Source organism: Pelophylax lessonae, assembly GCF_965119305.1.
Source record: "Pelophylax lessonae genome assembly, chromosome: 9".
Lineage (NCBI taxonomy): Eukaryota > Metazoa > Chordata > Amphibia > Anura > Ranidae > Pelophylax > Pelophylax lessonae.
The window spans coordinates 131,551,001-131,572,420 of record NC_138776.1 but is presented as its reverse complement, the minus strand read 5'-3'; the positions used below and the strand labels follow the sequence as shown (position 1 = coordinate 131,572,420).

Genomic DNA, 21,420 nt, shown 5'->3' with positions numbered 1-21,420 from the left:
TTCCGTTAGTGTCTGGGAAACTAGACCAATAACAATTACTGGTCTAAATGCTGACCCTATCAGGGAGAAGATAGTGCGGGACTCCGCTTCCATCTTTCGATCCACCGGATCCTTAAAGGACGAAGTGTCCTCCACTGGGATAACCGTGGCTTTATTCAGCCTGGAAATAGGTGGATCCACCACTGGTGGTACCATCCATTTCTTAATGAGGGATTCCTCAAACGGATAGCGTCTAGTAATACGCTTGGAAATAGTAAAAGGTACGCTTAGAATGCTCCCATTCTCCTTTAATTTTATTACCAAAACACTTGGGTACAGGAAAAACCTTCACCGTTTTGATGGGCTTGTTAGTACCAAAGGGAATCTCTGTTTCAGTTGCCTCTGCCGGTAAAACCTCAAGTCTTAAGGTTTCCCGCACCGCCACAACTAGTGCATCCACCAATGCTTCTTCCTGAATTATGGCGGAAGAATGAACGTCCTCCTCACTGTCTGAGGGAGCTTTACCTGAGATAACAGCCCTTGCAGAGGGACCTGCAGCTGCAGTGACCATCTCTGAATCTGAGTCAGAGGTGTCAGATGATACAGGGGTAGGCGGGGGTCGCTTTCTTGACCCCCGTCCCTGACAGGCCGCCTCCACCCGAGCCACCATAGACTCCAAAACTGCTGTAAATGCATCCATACTCTGTGCACCGGCGGGTCCCGTGGCCCCCTCGAGGGAAACAGGTGGGGGTACTTGTATGGCAGGGTCCATGATTATTCCAGTAACTACCCGGAAAATTCAATCCAAACAAAAAAAAACTTTTTTTTTCCAGACCCCCAGCGCCACAAAAGCCCCTCAGTGTTACCTGCTAGGGATCCCTATCGATCGAGAGAGAGATAGACCCCCAGGCTCACCACTTGATGCTCAGAGTTCACTGCAACAGGTTACAGCGCTGTGTCCACAAACAGGAAGTCTTTTGGCTGGCTGCCCGGGAAGAAAGGAGGTGGCTCCGCCCCTCTGCACACCTTCCGGCGCCTCCCCTAGCTCCACGAGGTGTTTGAGTCACCTCAAACATGGCCGCCCCCATGCTGCAGACACGAGGCTACGCCAAAATGGTGGCCTTCGTGCGATCTACGGCGGTCTGTTACAGCATAGCGGCGTCCTGCAGAGTAACTAGGCATCGCAAAATCTCTCTCTCATGGAGATCAGCTTGACCGTCGGTACCGAATCCTGGCGGAACCGCATGGCCATCGGGAGACCTGCTTCAGCTAGAGGAATGACCTGGCAAGCCGCATACCTGTCCTGTGGCTTCTGACAGGTAGGATACTTCTAGTAACACAGTAAGATTCCAGTGCTGCCACATATTACAATCATTTAAACATACTTTGTAATTAGATTGTCAGCTCCCAAACCAAGCCTGCTGGCTTTTTGTACACACAAATCACACTCAATTTAGGGGGATCTGTGCTATGTTATAGGATAGAGGGGAACCCATCCTTACCATTACAGAGAGGGGCCCGCGTTCACCACAAGACCCGTCAGGGGGAAAAGGGGAACATACTACTCACCATACCGGAACCAGGCGGGCGCCAACTCCTGACAGTACCCCTCTCCACCGAAGTTGGAGGGCTGTCGACCAATACGGACGCCGTGACTCATGGTCCTTGGCGTTTCAGCGAGACGTTTAACTCGCAGGGTCAGTCCCCTCCAGTGGGACTATGTCGTGGCCGACCCAGCGCGGAGCTATGGCCTGCACGCGCTCGTAGGCTGAACTGGGGTGACCACTGGATCTCAACATCCCGCCCGTCGCCCAGTTCAGCTTTCTTGCTTGAAGATCTCACAGGAACACTGGAGAAAAAAAGCTGTCTAAAAAACGGAATTTTTGTAAAATTCCTTTCTCTGAGTCCTCCGACAGTCGCCGCCTCTTCATATTCGTCACATATGGGGTATTAGACTTTGCTCCGAAGGAGTAGCTAGGCAACAGAATATGTTAACATTAAAGCTTTTAACATATCCCACCCTCAAGGGGTGGTCCCCTCAGTCAATACCCTCCTACTTCCTGCAACCATATCTCAGTTTCAGTGGGATAGCAGTAGAGTATACAACCAAACCCCAAAAGAGGGGCGGGGGCGGCGACTGTCGGAGGACTCAGAGAAAGGAATTTTACAGGTAAGATTTTACAAAAATTCCGTTTTCTCTTACATCCTCCGACAGTCGCCGCCTCTTCATATTCGTCACATATGGGGACGTCCCAAAGCAGTGCAAACATGAGGGGTGGGAAACGCATCCGCGCCGAAAGGCAACGCAGTCTCCGCATCAAAGAAAGGAACCTTACCAAAGGAAGGAAACCAGCTGGGCTACAGGAAAAACAAGTGCTCAACAGGAGCAACAACCCAGGAAAAGACAAATAACCAGGGGATAAAAAACTTATCCCAACAGCCAGAGGTCCCCAACAAGGGACCCTAGGGAACTGCCGCACTAAGAACCTTGCGGCCAAAGGAAGCATCCGCCGATGCCTGAACATCTACTTTGTAGAATTTTGTGAAAGTATGCACGGTCGACCAGGTCGCCGCCTTACACACCTGGGCTACAGAAGCCCCATGACGACAGGCCCAAGACGTACTCAAAGATCTAGTAGAGTGCGCCTTCACAGGCACAGGGGGAACCTTCCCCTGCAAAGCATAGGCCTGTTCAATGGTCTGCCTGATCCATTTGGCGATGGTAGAGGCCGACGCCGCCATGCCCTTCCGAGGACCCTCTGGAAGAACAAACAAGGAGTCCGTCTTTCGAAAAGACTCAGTCGATTTAAGGTAAACCCTTATCGCCCGAACAACATCCAAAGAATGCAATCTCACCTCCTTTGGATGTTTAGGCTTCGCGCACAGCGAAGGCAAGACAATATCCTCATTAAGATGGAATTCCGAAACTCGCTTCGGAAGAAAAGAAGGATTAGGTCGCAAAACCACCTTATCCAAATGAACAACCAGATACGGAGACTTGCAGGACAAAGCCGCCAGCTCCGACACTCTGCGAGCCGAAGTGATCGCAACCAAAAAGGCGACCTTTTTGGACAACATAGACAACGAGATCTCCCTGATCTGTTCAAAAGGAGCACGTTGTAACACAGATAGAACAAGATTCAAGTCCCAAGGGGGCAGAGGATCCCTCCTAGGAGGTACCAGATGCCGCACTCCCTGAACAAAAGTGCCAACCAAGGAGTTGGAAGCCACGGGACATTGAAACAGAACGGCCAGCGCAGGCACCTGACCCTTTATCGTAGCCAGCGCCAAACGCTGATCGACACCCATTTGAAGGAAGGACAGCACTCGGGAAACCGAGTACGTGCGGGGTGAAAACCCCCTGGACTCACACCAGGCAAAATAGGCCTTCCAAGTACGGTAATAAACCTTCCCCGAGGAAGACTTCCTCGCGTTGATCAAGGTATGAACGACCTCTGGGGAGAGACCCTTCTCCTTCAGGACCTCGGTCTCAACAGCCAGGCCGTCAAAGCCAGCGACTGTAAAGCAGGATGGTATATCGGTCCTTGAGACAGGAGATCGTCTCGAAGAGGCAGACGCCACGGGGCGTCGACCGCCAGATTCACGAGGTCTGCGTACCAGGACCGGCGAGGCCAGTCCGGTGCCACAAGAATCACCGTGCTGCGTTCCGAGTGTAACCTGCGAAGGAACCTGGACAGCAACTGAATCGGTGGAAACGCGTACATCAGCCTGTACTGATGCCACGGGGCCACTAACGCGTCCGACGCGTCTGCCTGAGGGTCGCGCGTCCTTGCCACGAACCTTCTCACCTTGTTGTTGAGACGAGACGCGAACAGGTCCACATCTGGAAGACCCCACTTCGCGCACAACATCTGGAAGACAGCCAGGTGGAGAGACCATTCCCCCTGATCCAGGGTCTGGCGACTCAGATAGTCCGCCTGCCAGTTCTCCACCCCCGGAATGTGAACCGCCGTTATCGCCGGGACATGAGTCTCGGCCCAAGACAGAATGTTGGCCACTTCTCGAGCCGCTCGGGCACTCCTGGTGCCCCCTTGGTGGTTGATGTAGGCCACCGCCGTGGCATTGTCCGTCTGCACCCGAACCGGGCAGCCCTGCAGCCGGTCCGTCCAGTGATGAAGACAGATTTATCGCACGCAATTCCAGAATGTTGATCGGAAGGGAGGACTCCCCCTCCGACCAAGTCCCCTGGGCGGACAGAACGCCCAGAACACCACCCCAGCCCGACAGGCTGGCATCCGTGGTGATCACCGTCCACGAGATAGGACGAAACGACTTGCCCCCGGACACCATCGGGGACTGGAGCCACCACAGAAGGTCTCTTCTGGTGCGATGACTCAACGAGATTCGAAGATCCAGAGATTGAGGTCGCCCGTCCCACATGGACAGGATCTCCGCTTGGAGACCCCGCGCGTGAAACTGGGCGAAGGGAATCGCCTCGAAGGCCGAGACCATCAATCCCAGACATCTCATGCACGTCCGCAGAGACGAGAGCGGAACGTCCCTGAGGGACCTGACTTCCTCCTGAAGAGTTCTGAGTTTGTCTTCCGGCAGGAAGACCTTCGCCTGCACCGAGTCCAGAATCATTCCCAGGTAGGGAAGGCGAACCGACGGACTCAGTGTCGACTGGAAAATTTATCGTCCAACCAAACTCCTGCAGAGTTTGCATCGTGACAGACAGGTCCATCTCCAGACCCTGGCTGGTCGCAGACCGAACCAGAATGTCGTCCAGATACCCCAGGACAGAAATGCCCTGGGCCCTCAATAATGCCAGAACCGGTGCAAGCACCTTGGTGAAGACCCGCGGAGCCGAGGCGAGGCCAAAAGGCAACGCCACGAACTGGTAGTGATCCTCCGCAATGGCAAATCGAAGGTACCTCTGGTGACCCTCGAAAATGGGGATGTGAAGATACGCATCCTTCAAATCGATGGAGGCCATGAATTCCCCCGGAACCAGGGCAGCCACCACCGACCGCAGGGATTCCATGCGGAACTTGCGAACCCGCACAGAGCGGTTCAGAGCCTTCAAGTCCAGAATTGGACGAACCTTGCCCTCCTTTCTGGGCACGGTGAACAGATTGGAATAAAACCCCCGAAATCTGTCCCGATGAGGCACCGGAACTACCACTCCCTGAGCCCTCAGGTCCCGCACCGCCAGGTGCAGGTCCCGTAAACGCTCTGGAGACAGTTGAAGATTTGAGGGAAAAAATCTGCTCTCCGGCCAAGAGAGAAACTCGATCTTGTAACCAGATCGAACGATCTCCTGAACCCATCTGTCCCGCACGCGGGCCAACCAGGGCTGAAGAAAACCGAGCAAGCGTCCCCCCACCCCAAAACTGGGTGAGGGCGCCCCTTCAGGCCGCACTGTTATGGGCTGCGGATCCGGATTGACCGGACTTCTGTTTACCAGACCAGGGCTTCTTCTGAGAGCCTTGACCTTTGAACGGTTTGCCCTTGTAGTGCGACCGAAAGGCACGAAAGGACCCCTGAGGGGGCCGAAAATTAGCATGCTTCTTCCCAGAAGCCCCCTTAGCCTTGGGGAAATGGGGCAAGAGAGTGCTCTTACCTCCGGTGATCCCCTTAATCAACACATCCAAGGACTCCCCAAAAAGGCGAGACCCATCATAAGGCAGATTGGCTAAGGTCTTACGTGAAGATTGGTCCACCGACCAACATTTCAACCAAACCAGGCGGCGAGACAACACCGCCACGCTGTGCACACGTGCAGCCAACGGGACTAGGTCCAAGTCCGCATCACACAGATACATGACACCCTGGTGGATTTGATCCACCATATCCAGGGTCGCCGGCGAGGCCGAATCGGCCACTAGGACGCGCCTAAGCATCTGCGTCCAACTTGCGACCGCCTGGGCCGCCATGAGAGAGGCAAACAGAACCTTAAGCATAGAACCCGTAACAGAATAAGTATGACGGGCAAGAGACTCCAATCTCCTATCCGTGGCATCACGGAACACAGGGGAATCCTCTGCAGGAATCGCAGTGGATTTGTTTAAAACCGCAATTGCGTGATCCACTGGGGGTGGCACACACCACCTTTCATCAGTGGAAGGCGAGAAAGGATAACGCAGCCTGAACCTACTTGGTACAGCAAAAGGTTTGCGCAGATTGCGCCATTGTTCCTTAACAGCGCGCTGAAAATCATCATTGCAGGGAAAAACCTGCGGCGTCCTGCATTTTCTCTGCGTCCCATAAGCCGCCAAGGCAGCGGGGGGACACACTTCATCCTGCAAACGCAGCGTTTGTTTTATGGAAGCAATCAATTCATCCATGATTGCAAGCTCTTCAGGCGAGCCAGGGGGAGAATTATCAACCCCTTCAACTTCAGCCTCCACCTCGGACCCCACTAGATCCAGGGAGGAGCGGGACCCCGATAAGGAGGCCCCCGCCATAACAGCCCCATCACCTTCACCCTCAGAATCAGAGGAAAGAGAAACTCTGGTCTTTTAGTAGATTGAGCAGCCACCAGCATCTGCACCTGAGCAGCAAGGCCAGCCACAATAGTGGCTAAATCCCCCCCTGGGGGGGAAACAGCGGTCCCCTGGCTTTCCACCAAGGCGGTAGGAAATTTGCCCTCCTGAGAATCCATTGCCCCTATTACAAATGCCGGATAATAAAGGGTTAACTGCCCCTTTAACAAGCGCGGCGAGCGCAGCCCACCGCACCACACACAAGCACAATGAGACCCCCACAGGGACAATAAAACTGACACAGGCAATGGATAAGAAGGATATAACCTGAGGAGACCCTCGCCGCTGCTGCTGCCTCGATCGGTGTTCCTGGAGAAGAGGAAGTGATGCTGCCAGGGCGCTCTATGAAAGCCTATGGGAGGCTACAAGAAAATGGCCGCCATGCATGTAGAACATGCGGCCGGAGCGAGTGTAGGCAAAATGGCGCCGTTTGGCGCCGAAACCGCCGCTCCACAGTACAGTAAAGCACACATGTCATCCATGTATAAAAAAACATGTCAGATCGCCGCAGCGATCGCTGTATAGTGCCCAAACATGCCCAAAACATGCCCCACAGCACACAGCTTCTCACACTGACAAGGCTGACACACAAAGTGTCACACAGCTCCCCCCCCCCCCCCCCTGCAGCCCACAGCATGCAGCCGAGTGATAGGGAGACAAACAGTGTGAACAGAGGCAGGTTACACAGTCCCAGACTGACACCCCCCCAGACAGACAGGTCCCCACATAGATACACTTACCTCACAATGGCGTGGGGGACCCGCAGAGGCGAACAAGCCGCTGCACATGAGGCAGGGAGAGTCGCATACAAGACGCACAGAATGAGGGTTAAGAAACCGCACAGCGTCCAGTGAGGTAGCCACCTCACCAATCATCCCTGCACCGAACAGGGATGGGTCGTTCACTGTGCCAGGAGCGTTACCTGGCTGAACGCTCGATGGCAGGCTGGGAAGCCACTGACCCACGACCTGCGACCAGGGGGATCAGCCCGAGACCCAGCCCGCATGATCCTCTTCATCCGAAGAACTAACTAACGCTGACAAAAAGAACAGCTAAGTAAAGGTAGAGAGAAAACTCAAACAAAAAATCAAAAAAGAAGAAAGAGTCTGGGGCACAAAGCCCCAGCACAGAGAGAGCCAGCCACTCCTGACAAGCTAGACATTGAAACTGAGATATGGTTGCAGGAAGTAGGAGGGTATTGACTGAGGGGACCACCCCTTGAGGGTGGGATATGTTAAAAGCTTTAATGTTAACATATTCTGTTGCCTAGCTACTCCTTCGGAGCAAAGTCTAATACCCATATGTGACGAATATGAAGAGGCGGCGACTGTCGGAGGAAGAGAAAAATCTTTTCTAAGAACAAATTCCTGCCAGGACCGAAGATCCCAACAAGGTATCTAGGTCCTTACTCCTGACTAGACAGAAAAAAACTGATTTGCTGTGGCAGAGAGAGAGAGGATATACCCTCGGGGACTGCCCCTAGGGTGTGGCCAGAGCATTTTATTTCCTGTCTAGTCCTACTCCTGTGGAGGCGACATAACCCGAAGGTGCTGTATCACCGAGGACTACGTCTGTCAATGAGCGATAGAGAAATGAGGATTTAGGTCTAATCACGACCTTCTCTCTCTGAAAGACAAAAAATATGACTCAATACAAGAACAATCAGCTAACCTGGAAACCCACCTAACTGTCATAATGGCAATTTAAAAAGGCACATAATGGGAGGTCTTTTACTAGAATGTTTGTACTCTGTTCAAACAGTAGTCTCTGAAGTACATAAAGCAGCAGGTTGAGATCCTAAGGTCTCACACTGGGGGATTTATGTGAGCAACTGCATGAAGAAAAGTCTTCATTGGGGATTGCGGGGTGAGAGGTGTCAACATGCAGGGAAACCCTGTCTTACCTTATCTATGATGCTGGGTCTACTGGAGGTTCAGGCTTTGCCCATCATGGTAGGAATACCCCCAAAGGATTTTTCAGGATCTGGAAACCATAGAAATGGACCATGGCGATTGACCTGTATAGCACCCTGCAGCTAACTACATACAATGTATTTTGCGTCAAGGTAAAAACCTTACTCAGGATCTAGTGCTCAAAGCAAATATTACAAGCCAGCTCTACACAGAAGGGTCTAGGTACAGTCCCGAAGTTACCACCAAGGGGTACCAATACAGAAACTGCTAGATAGCTCAGGGCAATAGTCCAATTTTGAGGGATCGATCAGAAAAAATAAAAAAATGGATAAAAATTACTTATCCAAAAGGGGGAATAGCCCAATCACCTAAGGACGCCAATGAAAAACTGGAGGTTGGAGAATTTTTTTTTTTTTTTTTCGCCAGTGTCCATTCACCTGAAGGTAGCCAAATGTCTATAAATATAAGTCCTGTGCTGTATAATTAAGATATTTTATCTCTTATTTATTAAGGGACACAAAGTGATACTGTCAGCACATCCAAAATCAGTTCGCATGAGGGATGGACAAAAGCAACAATTGCTAACAAGCCCAACTAACACAAACTGAACTCCAGCCCACTTGCTGCCCCAAAGAAGTCGGAAGGACCAACTCCCAAACTGGACACATTTAGATAAGGTACTCCGGAAAAGCTAGACTACCTACCAACCATTTCTTTTACAATGGTGTGTTAGTAAGGTGGTTAAACTTTTTATTCTAGTTGTACTTGGGAAACAATGATAATTTGTAAACTGTCCAAACATCTAACCCATTTTAAGAAAAAACTCAGCATTAAAGCAGACCTGACAGATCACACTTTGCAGGTGTAACTATTTAAATACGTTTTTTTGCATATAGTAAACCAGAAACCACTACCCTTATTGCAACAAACACATTAAAGGGAACCCACTTGGTCAAAAATATGGGGTCTGCCATTGCAGACTTGTGTCTTTAATGGTGTAAACCTTAAGGGTGCCATCCCCATCCTTTATGTACCGTTTTGTACTTCACTGACTTAGGACAAGCATGCAGCATTAAGGTTTCAGGTTTCAGGATATCCGATAGGCAGCTACTTGTACTGAGTCAGTGACTCTCCGTATACTGGAACCAGTATAATGTTAACAGCCCCTCAGAATGCACCTTTAAAGACAAGACAATGATGGCAGCTTCAATCTTCATAGGTTTGTTTTTAGATGACAGCTCTTAGCAAATGCCAAGGAAAAGCAAGCATTTCTGCCCTCTCTCTGAGGGGGGCACCGGCCCAACAACTACAAAATAGTCACCCACAACTGAGCAGCTGTAATGTAACCCCTTTTGGCACAGTGCGGGAGTTGTGAAGCATTTAGGGCTACAGGGTAATATAATTTAGCACCTATGGCTGCCATGTCAACGACATGCTTGTATACAGTGCATCCAGAAAGTATTCACAGCGCTTCACTTTTTCCATATTTTGTTATGTTACAGCCTTATTCCAAAATGGTTTAAATTGATTTTCCTCAAAACTCTACAAACAATACCTCATAATGACAACTTGAAAGAAGTTTGTTTGAAACCTTTGCAAATTTATTTAAAAAAAAAAATCACATATACATAAATATTCAGAGCCTTTGCTCAATACTTTGTTGAGGCACCTTCGGCACCAATTACAGCCTCAAGTCATTTTTGAGTATGATGCTACAAGCTTGGGCACACCTATTTTTTTGCAGTTTCTCCCATTCTTCTTTGCAGGACCTCTCAAGCTCCATTAGACTGTGCACAGTCAATTTCATATCTCTAGAGATGTTCAATCAGGTCTTGGATGTGTGCTTAGGGTCATTGTCCTGTTGGAAGATGAACCTTCGCCCCAGTCTGAGGTTCAGAGCGCTCTGGAGCAGGTTCTCATCAAAGATGTCTCTGTACACTGCTGAAGTACTCTTTCCCTCAATCCTGACTAGACGCCCAGTTCCTGCCTTTGAAAAACATCCACACAGCATGATGCTGCCACCACCATGCTTCACTGTAGGGATGGTATTGGCCATCTGATGAGCAGCGGCTGTTTTCCTTCAGACATGACACTTGTCATTCAGGTCAAAGTTCAATCTTCATCAGACCAGAGAATTTTGATTGTCATTATCTGAAAGTCCTTCAGGGGCCTTTTTCGCAAACCCCAGGCAGGCTTTCATGTGCTTTTTACTGAGGAGTGGCTTCCGTCTGGCAACTCTACCATACAGCCCTGATTGGTGGAGTGCTGCAGAGATGGTTGTTCTTCTGGAAGGTTCTCCTCTCTCCACAGAGAAATGATGTTGCTCGGTCAGAGTGACCATTGGGTTCTTAGTCACCTTCCTGACTATAGCCCTTTTCCCCTGATCGCTCAGTTTGTTCAGGTGGCCCGCTCTAGGAATTTATCTGTACCCTTCCCCAGATCTGTGCCTCGATACAATCCTGTCTCAGAGGTCTACAGACAATTCCTTGGACTTCATGGCTTGGTTTGTGCTCTGCCATGCACTTTTAACTGTGGGACCTTTATATAGACAGGTGTATATCTTTCCAAATCATGTTCAATCAACTGAATTTACCATAGGTGGACTCCAATCAAGTTGTAGAAACATCTCAATGATCAGTGAAAACAGGATGCACCTGAGCTCAATTTTGAGTGTCGTGGCAAAGGCTGTAAATATTTATGTACACTTATGACTTTTTCATTTAATTTTTATAAATTTGCAAAGATTTCAAACAAACTTCTTTCACGCTGTCATTATTGGGTATGGTTTATAGAACTTTGAGGAAAATAATTAATTTAATCCATTTTGGAATAAGGTAACATAACAAAATGAAAATTGAAAAAGTAAAGCGCTGTGAAGACTTTCCAGATGCACTGTAGTTTAAAAACAATAAGTCTGACAAATGTAATTATGGCCCCGAAATCAACACCACATACCTGATCATTTGACGATTTGCAGCACCTGTTTTGACTGAATTGGTTCACTGTTAGGTGGGAGTTCATGAGAATTATTATTTTTCAGGGTCTATACTTGCAGATTCATTCAAAGTAATTTTAGCTCCCTAAATAGTGACTCTTACAAACTCACATCTTCTGTCCTAGCTTCAGTGAGTGTTTTGTTTTTTTTCTTTATTTAATAGCTTTAGAAAGTCCCACTTATTCAAATGTACGATGGTAATGGTGGTGGTTATTAACATTGTTCATTAACTTACTTGCAGGAGCCCCCTGTTTGTAGATAGGATGCCAATAGAAGAATTGGGCAGTACATGCAGCGCCAGAGAAGAAAGTCTTTTTATAAAAGCCAAGGCTCTCTGAAGGGAAACTTGTTTCCTACGCTTTGTGAGCATCAGTTCCAGACATTGGAGAGCAATGAGTGTATCATCATTTGTAGAACCTGCAAATCAATGACTCCCTCAGTTAAAAAAATTAAACAATTCAGATATATTCAATAGTTGTGTAACATCAACAAATAGAGGTTTGGTATTACATTAACATGACAATTCACTTGAGCTGCTTACCATAGAATCACACACTGCATTTTATTATTGGGGAACCAGTACAAAGGCACTGCTTCCGGAATGATGATCAGTCAAAATGATTGGTAGTACAACCCTTTAAGTAGAGGAAAGCACAGTGGTAGATATACAATAACATACAGAGCCCCTGATCTGTATAATTGGAACACAGTAACCATCCTGGCAAAAGCCCCAGGCCCCAAATAATTATATTCAAAGCTAAAACCAATTCCTGCAGGGCTAAGTATTTATAACAAAAGACGTAACAGTTTTTCCGAATCCAAGATATTAAAGTAAGTTTTGTTTAGCCCCCCCCCCCAACATTCCAAAATCATCATTCGTTATTTTTGCTTGTCCCAGTCTAGGCAGATCAGATCAGAGGGCAGGTCGGGTGTAAACAGACAGAGTCTGTTCACTCCAAGGTGCCTCTGAAGCAGAGTCGGCTCTGTCCGTGTCCGCTCTGCATAAACTATGCTGACACAGACCTGTCACCCACGGATCAGCAGACAGATCCCCCTGCTGAGTTCACCCCATGTAAAAAAAAAAAAAAAATAAGGCAGATTTTTTTAAAGCAGAAGACCCCTCTCACATGAAGGGTTAGATCAGTTCCACCTAGCAGTTTTTCAGATGGACCTAATTAGACAAGTCCATTCCCCCCTACGGACTGGCAGGTGTAAAACTTGTGTCCATTTACACCCACCTACTTGTGGTCTGATCTGGGGGTTTATAAAAAAAAAAAAAATCTGTCCCCTTCCGTCTAGGCAGATCAGATCAGTGGGCAGTCGGGTGTAAACATACAGTAGAGTCTATTTACTCCCGGCTCTGTCCATGTCCACTCTGCATAAACTGAACGAACACAGAGGGCTCACCTGCCTGCTCTGCTCTGATGAGCAGGGGATCTGTCCGGAAATCACTTTTAATAGCAGGGAGAAGCAACATGCAAGGAAACAACTAGATATGCAAAACCGAACACTCTGGGTGCTAGAGAGTATTTTTACTTGAATGAGACTACAGACCTCTTTACGAATTTCTACTCGTCTTTACTCAGGGTCATTGTGCACAGCATTTAACTCAGGATCTTTCTGTAAACAAGATCCTGAGTATAAACATCAGTAAGGCAAGTTGCACATGGGTTTAATAGTTTACTGATGTTTATACTTGATCTTGACCGAAAGATTCTGAGTAAAATGTTCTGTAAAGACCTTGTGTAAACATGCATTTAGGCATGTAAAGTTGTGTAAGTATATAGAGCAGTAAAAATCTTTTTAATTTCCAGTGTTGTAAAATACTCGTTTAGGCCTGGTTCACACCTATGTGTTTTCCATTTTGCAGAAACACACTACAGTCCATTTACCATGGTTTACTATGGGTCACATTCACATCTGTGCATTTTATGGAAAGGACCAGGGACTTTTTTCTGGATTTTGGTTCCATAGGCTTCAAGGGGATCAAAAACGTCTACTGAAAAACGCAAAATGCACCTGGAGTATGCAAACTGCAACCTGCCTAGGTGTGAACCAGGCCTTATACTCACATACACATGCTTGGGCCTGTTGCACATTGCAGTAAAAAAAAAAAAAAAAAAAAAAGTCACGCTATTTTTACTGATTTGATTTTAGATGCATTGTTGCCTGTGAAAATGCACACAGCTGAGTAAAGATCAGTAATACAGCGATGAGTACAGAGCCGTAAAACAAAAATTAGAACATTTTGCATTTGTGTGCAGCAATTTACATGCAAACGTGTGTTTACGCGAGTATGAATGAGTATATTACAACACTGGCAATGAAGAGGATATTTACTCATCTATACACTTACACACCTCTACTCGCCTATACGCAAGGTTTTTACAGAACATTTTACTCAGGATCTCTTTGTCAACAGGATCCTAAGTATAAACATCAGTATATTATTACGCCCGAGCGCAACTGGCCTTATAGATGCGTAAACACGTGTATGCCCATAAATTACTGCACTCAAATGTAAAATTTTGTAAAGTGTTGTTTTACGGCTCTGTACTTACTGCTGCATTACGGATCATCTTTGCTCGGCTGTGTGCATTGTTCCATAGACAACAATGTATCTAATTTCAAATCAGTAAAAAATAAGGCTTTTTTACTCCGGTGCACAAAGGGCCTAAATTATGACATCTGTGTGCAAGAGGCCTAAGCAGCAAACTTTGGCTGAGACTATTTCACACAAGTTTCCTAATGTTATGCATTCTGTGTCTGACTCAAGAATGTAGACATGGAGCATATTCTATTCCAGAGGAACGAGACAAGGAGTGTAAAAAATGATACACTTTTCTTAGGCATGTTCATCATATAACTTGCACTGTCCAGTAACAACACCGATAAATACGAGAACATGTCCCAGTTCCTATACATTGTCTTATCAATGCACTTGAGTGTACTGTAAAGTGTAGTCTGTGACTTAGGACCAGTTCACAGCATTTATGTGTGACCTACAAGCAGAGTGGGGAGGATACAGCAACCACTTGTGGGATCTCTCTCAAGTAAAAGGTCATGAGAAATGGCTCTGCTATATTCCTCTGGCGTCCAAAGGATCTTAAACTGAGCAAATGGGAAATCCCTGCTAGATAGTGCCAAGGACATGTGCGTATATGTGTAACGCAATACACAAATGTGGAATTGTGTGTGTGCGCATAATTACTGCAGTATATGCTGATATGGCTGGACAGACCTTGTACTATAGGCAATGCCAAACTGAACAGTTTTTATGCCCTCTTTTCCTAGGCATAGTCCTCGGTCGTTAAAAAGTTGGCAATATCTAGGTGCTTGGTAAACTACTAAAACCATAAATTGGATTTTTGTCTTATCGTAAAATCCTGTTCTCCGAGTTCATTGACGGACGCAGTCTCTGATCTTCATATCAGTAGGGTTATACTGCCCCCTACAGGAGGAGGATACTGGGCAGAAAAAAGTTCTGGCTACGCCTATAGGAAGTCCCAGGGGGTATACCCTCTCTACCTGCTATAGGATGTCAGTTTTGTATCAAAGCAGTGTCAGAGAAAATAACACTAATCCAACTCAATAGTGGGGCGGGTACTGCGTCCGTCAACGAATTCAGAGAAAAGGATTTTATGGTAAGACAAAAATCCAATTTTCTCTATCGGTCATTGACGGATGCAGTCTCTGATCTTATCAGTAGTGACGTCCCAAAGCAGTGCCAATAAAATGAGGGGTGGGAACAGCAGAAGAATAATTCCCCAAGGCTAAACCATAGCCAACCAGGCAACATAGGACTCATCAGAACAAGATGAGACCCACCTAAAAAAAACATTAAACACTCTCAAGGGAGACTAAAACACCCTTAAACGGCAGCCTGCAAAACTTTGCGGCCAAAAGAGGCATCGGCCAGCACATACAGGTAGCCACCTTGCAAACCTGAAGCACAGATGCCCGATGTCGAAAAGCCCAGGAAGCACTAAGCGCCTGAGTAGAATGCGCCTTAAGAGGGAAAGGTGGAACCTAGCCCTTAATTTAATAAGCCTGCACAATTGTCTGTCTGATCCACTTGGAAATAGTCGCAGCAGACGCAGGTAAGCCCTTTCCTTGGAAAAAAATTATGTAACATATGAAATCAGTTACAAAAGTGCGCTTATAAAAACAAGAGAACAATAGCAAAATGTCTATATACGTGAAATCAAAATAAATCAATCTTTTGAAATAAAGTCTTTCATCCAAAGAAAGTGTTACCGAAGTGATAGTGTAGAAAACCAACTGATGGATGACTGGTGATGTGAAATGAGTGAATTAACCTCTTACCAAAAGGCAATCCATAACCATGACTTTAAACAAAATTACAATCTTGTGGTGACACCCAGTGATGTGAATGGACTCTTAGCACAATTGAGAGAGAATGGCGCATATACTGTGGTACCAAGGAATCCAATTGATCAGCCAAATAGAATGGAATCTCAAATGGGATGGATGGATCATCAGCTTCCTGTTTGGGGTGGGGGGGTCTGGAGGCTTCCAAGGATGGGATTGCCAGCAAGGAGACCACAATAAAAAGAAGGGACTGATAGTGCATTACCCACGGGTTTTATTGGTAAAACAGGGTAAAAAAACACTTACAAGATCCAGAAAGCTAAACAGCAAATATGGTCATGGTCGCCTGCAGTGCGATCCGGGACATCATGCAGCACAGCTGGCTCCCCTAGACGCGTTTCCACTAATAAGTCGGCTCCAGTCCCAGAAGTGTTTTTTTTACCCATTTTACCAATAAAACCTGTGGGTAAGGCACTATCAGTCCCTTCCTTTTATTGTGGTCTCCTTGCTGGCAATCCCATCCTTGGAAGCCTCCAGACCCCCCCCCCAACCAGGAAGCTGATGATCCATCCATCCCATTTGATATTCCATTCTATTTGGCTCAATCAATTGGATTCCTTGGTACCACAGTATATGCGCCATTCTCTCTCAATTGTGGTAAGAGTCTATTCACATCACTGGGTGTCACCACAAGATTGTAATTTTGTTTAAAGTCACGGTTATGGATTGCCTTTTGGCAAGGGGTTAATTCACTCATTTCACATCACCAGTCATCCATCAGTTGGCTTTCTACACTATCACTTCGGGAACACTTTCTTTGGATGAAAAGACTATTTCAAAAGATTGATTTATTTTGATTTCACGTATATGGACATTTTGCTATTGTTACTTTTGCGCACTTTTGTAACTGATTTCATATGTTACATAATTTTTTCTATCCACATTTATCACAGTGCTGCTTTTACACTTACTCACACAGGTTCGCACACCTTCTTTTCCATTCACATTGCAAGCCCTTTCTTTGGGCCATCCGTGAGGACAAAGAGCGAATCTGACTTTCGCAAAGACTCAGTTGCCAAGGACACCCTGAGTGCCCGAACCACATCCAAAGAATGTAATGCAATTTCCTTAGGATGTTTAGGCTTAGGACACAGAGGGTAACACGATGTTCTCATTTAAGTGAAAACTGGAAGCCACCTTCAAAAGGAAAGATGGATCTGGACGAAGTACGACTTTATCCCTGTGAACCACCAGATAGGAAGGACAGGACAAAGCCTCCAGTTCCAACACCCTGCGCGTATTAGTAATAGCCACAAAGAAGGCCACCTTCTGGGATAGAGTAAGCAGAGAAATCTCCCGAATACTTTCAAAACGAGGTTTCTGGAGAATCTACAGCACCAAATTAATATACCAACAGAGGTCGCACCGGAGGTGCCAAGTGTCGCACCCCCTGGATAAAGCTACGCACCGGGGAGTGGGCAGCCAGTGGCCTTTGGAAGAAAATTGCCAAGGCCGAAACCTGACCCTTGATAGTACTCAAGGCTATCTTTTGATCAACTCCCCGTTGAAGGAAAGCCAAGATCCTAGCAACCGAGTAAGAGCAAGGGGGAACCCCAAGAGACTCACACCACGCAATATATGACTTCCACGTATGATGCTAGATCTTCCTAGAAGTCACTTTCCTCGCTTTAACCAGAGTAGGAATCACTGAAGCAGACAAACCCCTGTCCTTCAGCACCTGCCTTTCAACAGCCAAGCAATCAAAGCCGGCAACTGTAAAGCAGGATGGAAGACTGGCCCTTGAGACAGTAGATCCTCCCTGAGAGAAAGTCCCCAAGGAGTGTCTGCGACTAGCCTGACCAGATCGGCGTACCAAGCTCGGTGAGGCCAGTCCGGAGCCACAAGAATGACCGGAATCCCTTCCGCCTCCATCCTGCGAAGAAGTCTTGGCAGCAACTTGAGAGGAGGAAAGGCATACATCAGCAAAGGCATACATCAGCAGATACTGACACCAACGGGGCCACCAGCGCATCTGTGGCGTCTGCCAGAGGGTCCCGGGAGCGGGCCAAAAACCTTTGCACTTTTTCTGTTGATCTGAGACGCCAACAGATCTACATCTTGAGTGCCCCAAGGAAGACAACTGCTGGACCACCTCTGGATGGAGAGACCACCCCCCTTGATGCAAGGTCTGTCGTCTGAGGAAATCCACCTGCCAATTTTCCACTTTTGAAACGTGAACAGTGGAGAGAGCTGGAACAAAGCGTTCTGCCCATCGGAGAATGCCGGCCACTTCCAAGGCCGCAGAGACACTTTTGGTGCCCCCTTGGTGATTGACATAAGCCACGGCCATGGCACTGTCCGATTGAATGGGCACTGGACATCTCCGAAGGTACTCGGTCCAGTGGACTAGACAAAGCCTGATCACTCTCAGCTCCAGTACATTTATCGGTAACCTGGATTCTTCCAGGGACCAGACTCCTTGAGCAGAAAACCTGCAGAGAACCCCTACCCACCTAGAAAGACTGGCATTCGTGGTGACAATCGTCCAATGTATAGGAAGAAAGGATTTCCCTTGTTTGAACATCGGGGACTGAAGCCACCAGATCAGGGACTCCCTGGTCATCTGGCTCAGCTGGATCTGATTGCCCAAGGAATTTGGAATTTTGTTCCATTTGAGAAGGATTTCCCTCTGGAGGATTCTCGTGTGGAATTGAGTGAAGGGGACTGACTCAAAGGACGACACCATCAGTCCCAGAACTCTCATACGGGTCCGAAGGGACTACCATTTGCTGGACAGCAACAGCTGAATCAGTCTGTAGTTTATGGAGTTTTTCTGGAGGAAGAAACACCCTGGCTGCAGATGAGTCCAAAGTCAGACTCAGATAGTCCAGTCTCATGGAAGGGACCAGGGACGACTTCTGAAGGTCCAGAATACACCCGAACTCCTCCAGAGTTCTCATGATGATCTCCAAATTTGTCACCAGCACCGTGGGAGACTCCGCACGGAGAAGCAGATTGTCTAGGTAGCCCAGGACAGATATCCCCCGCTGTCGTAACAGCGCCAGGACCGGAGCCAACACCTTTGTGAAGACCCGAGGAGCAGAGGTGAAACCAAAGGGTAACACCACAAACTGATAGTGATCCTCTCCCACGGCAAAACGCAGAAACCATTAATGTCCTGCACATATTTGGATGTGAAGGTAGGCATCTTTGATGTCTATGGAGGCCTGGAAATCTCCCAGATGTAGGGAAGCCACCACCGTACGAACCGATTCCATCTTGAATTTTTGAACTCGCACGAAGCAATTCAGTGCCTTCAGGTCCAGGATTGGACACGCCTTACATTCCTTCCTGGGGACTGTAAACAGGTTTGAATAAAAGCCTTGAAAAACGGGGAAGGGAAAAACCTTACCGGTGGAACGGATCGAAACTCGATCTTGTACCCACGACCGTATGACCTCGTGAACCCATTCGTCTTGTATCCAGAATAACCACAGTTCAGGGAACCTGCAAAGACGTCCCCCCACCCGAGATACGGGTGAGGGTGCACCTTCAGGCCAAAAGGGACTTGTCCTTCTGGTCTGGAGAAACTTGATTTTTGTTTGCCAGACCAGGGTTGCTTGGAACCACCTGAGGGGGCCTTGAAGGACTTTGCCTTATCAACTGACCCTGGGGGACTTATGTGCTGAAAAGGAGGGGCCCTGTCTTACCCTTGTTAGCCTGCGAGAGAAAAGTACTCTTACCCCCGTGAGAACCTTTGATAAAGTCATCCAGGGTAGCCCCATACAGGGAATCTCCTTGAAAAGGCAGATAAGTCAAGGCCATCTTTGAAGTCTGATCAGCCGACCAACACTTTAGCAAAAGTATACGCCGGAGGATCACTGCCGAAACTGACAGTCGGCCCAAAATGGGAGCAGGATCCAGAGCGGCATCGCAAAAAAGTTGCAGCCCCTGCACCAGCTGGTCCAACAGCTCCCCAAAGGCAGGAGGAAGATGTTTCCCCTCCAGGTCACGGCATAGTAACTTAGCCCATTCAGTCAATGTTTGCGAGACAAGGGCAACCGTAAACACTGGTCTTCGTGCAGACCCGGCTAGGGAGTACATATTGCGGGCCACAGACTCTGACTTTCTATTCGCCGGATCCTTAAAGGATGGGGAATCCTCCACTGGGATCATGGTAGCTTTATTCAGCTTTGAGACCAGAGGGTCCACCTCTTTATAAGAGACTCCTCAAAGGGGTAGATTCTAGCAATCCGCTTAGGCACCCCAGGGGAACACTTTGGGCGGTCCCATTCTTTTTTTAAGCATGTTGTCAAAATACGAGGTAAATGGAAAAACCTTTGCCGCTCTGGATGGCTTGTGAGTGCCAAATGTAACCTGCGCCTCATTCGCCGTCGCAGCTGCGTCCTCCATTTTTAGGGTCTCACACACAGATACAACCAGTGCGTCCACCAGCGCCTTTTTCTTGTGCAGTGGCGGAGGTAGAGATGTCATCCTCACTGTCAGAGGAGAAAGGGCGCAAGGTAGTAGACCCGGCAGGGAGACCCGCAGAATCTGACACATCAGATGAGGCAGGGGTAGGTGGAGGGCGCTTTTTGGCACTTCGCCCTTTAAAGGCCATCTCTACCCGGGACACAAACTATTCCAGGACCGCCAAAAGTGCATCTATGGGCAGCTGGGATCCAGAGGGCCCTGCGGCCTGCTTGGGGGGGTGGGCGTCAGGTGGAGACATGTTCTGCAGTGTCCAGGGGAACCCGCAACAAACAGTTTTCAAAACGTCCCACCTCGCTACAGCGCCCCCAAGAGGTCAGGCAGAGCGCATTGAAGACCCCACAGCAGAGAGAGAGAGACCCCCCCCCCCCAGACTCACCACCCTACACCAAAGATGCACCAGGAGGCCCAGAATGTCTGCACAGCAAGGGTCTGCAGCGATCTCCATCCAGAAAGGGAGATCTAAGGATAAGCACAAGGGTATAGGCAGGGGGTCCCCAAGGAAAAAAAACGCCTCCAGGAACTCCAAAAACATGGCCGCCAGTGATTCCTATTAGAAATCCACCACAAAATGGCCACCGGGTGTACCAATATGGCCACCAAATCTTGCAGAGCACATGGGCTAAAATAAAATGTTGGCTTGCGGAGATACTAAGGACCCTTGTGGGGACCCCCCAGCCTCCTGGACAGGATCGACAGAAAGGGGGCCCTGGGAGTGACAGGTAAAGCCCTCCCAGCCCCCGCACGATCGTTCGTCGCTGGTGGCGCATCCCCCCCACCCCCACCTGATGCTCAGTCCCAGCCCCCGGGAGTAGTTACAACCATCCCACAGCACCAGTACTGGGGGGGGGGGGGGTAGATGGGGGGTGCATGATAATAGGACAGAGGGGAACACGGGGTTGTGAGGGTCCGACCGTTCTAGGGAGGGGCCCACGTTCACCCCAAAATCCGCCAGGGGAAGAGGGGGGGGGGGGTACATTTGCTCAGCATACCAGGAACAAGAGGGCGCCATCTCCTGACAGAACCCCTCTCCGCTGAAGTGGGGGGCTGTCTGCCAATAAGAACACTGGGACTCTGGCCTAGACCTGGTCGTATGCGACCTGGCGAGACGTTTAACTCGTGGGGCCAGTCCCTGTCCAGTGGGACTATGTCGCGGCCGACCTAGAACGGAGCTGGGGTCTGCGCGCGATCGATGGCCGGCTAG

The 21,420-nt window shown here is 48.4% G+C and overlaps 1 protein-coding gene across 1 annotated transcript in view; it reads right to left on the bottom strand.

Moving 5' to 3' along the window:
• Nucleotides 1-21,420, bottom strand: part of NOC3L (NOC3 like DNA replication regulator) — a gene marked incomplete at its 3' end in the record, with an annotated part of 176,208 nt that overhangs the window by 42,922 nt on the left and 111,866 nt on the right. The window contains 1 exon segment of the mRNA XM_082268896.1: nt 11,629-11,810. Coding sequence (XP_082125022.1) covers nt 11,629-11,810 — 182 coding nt within the window.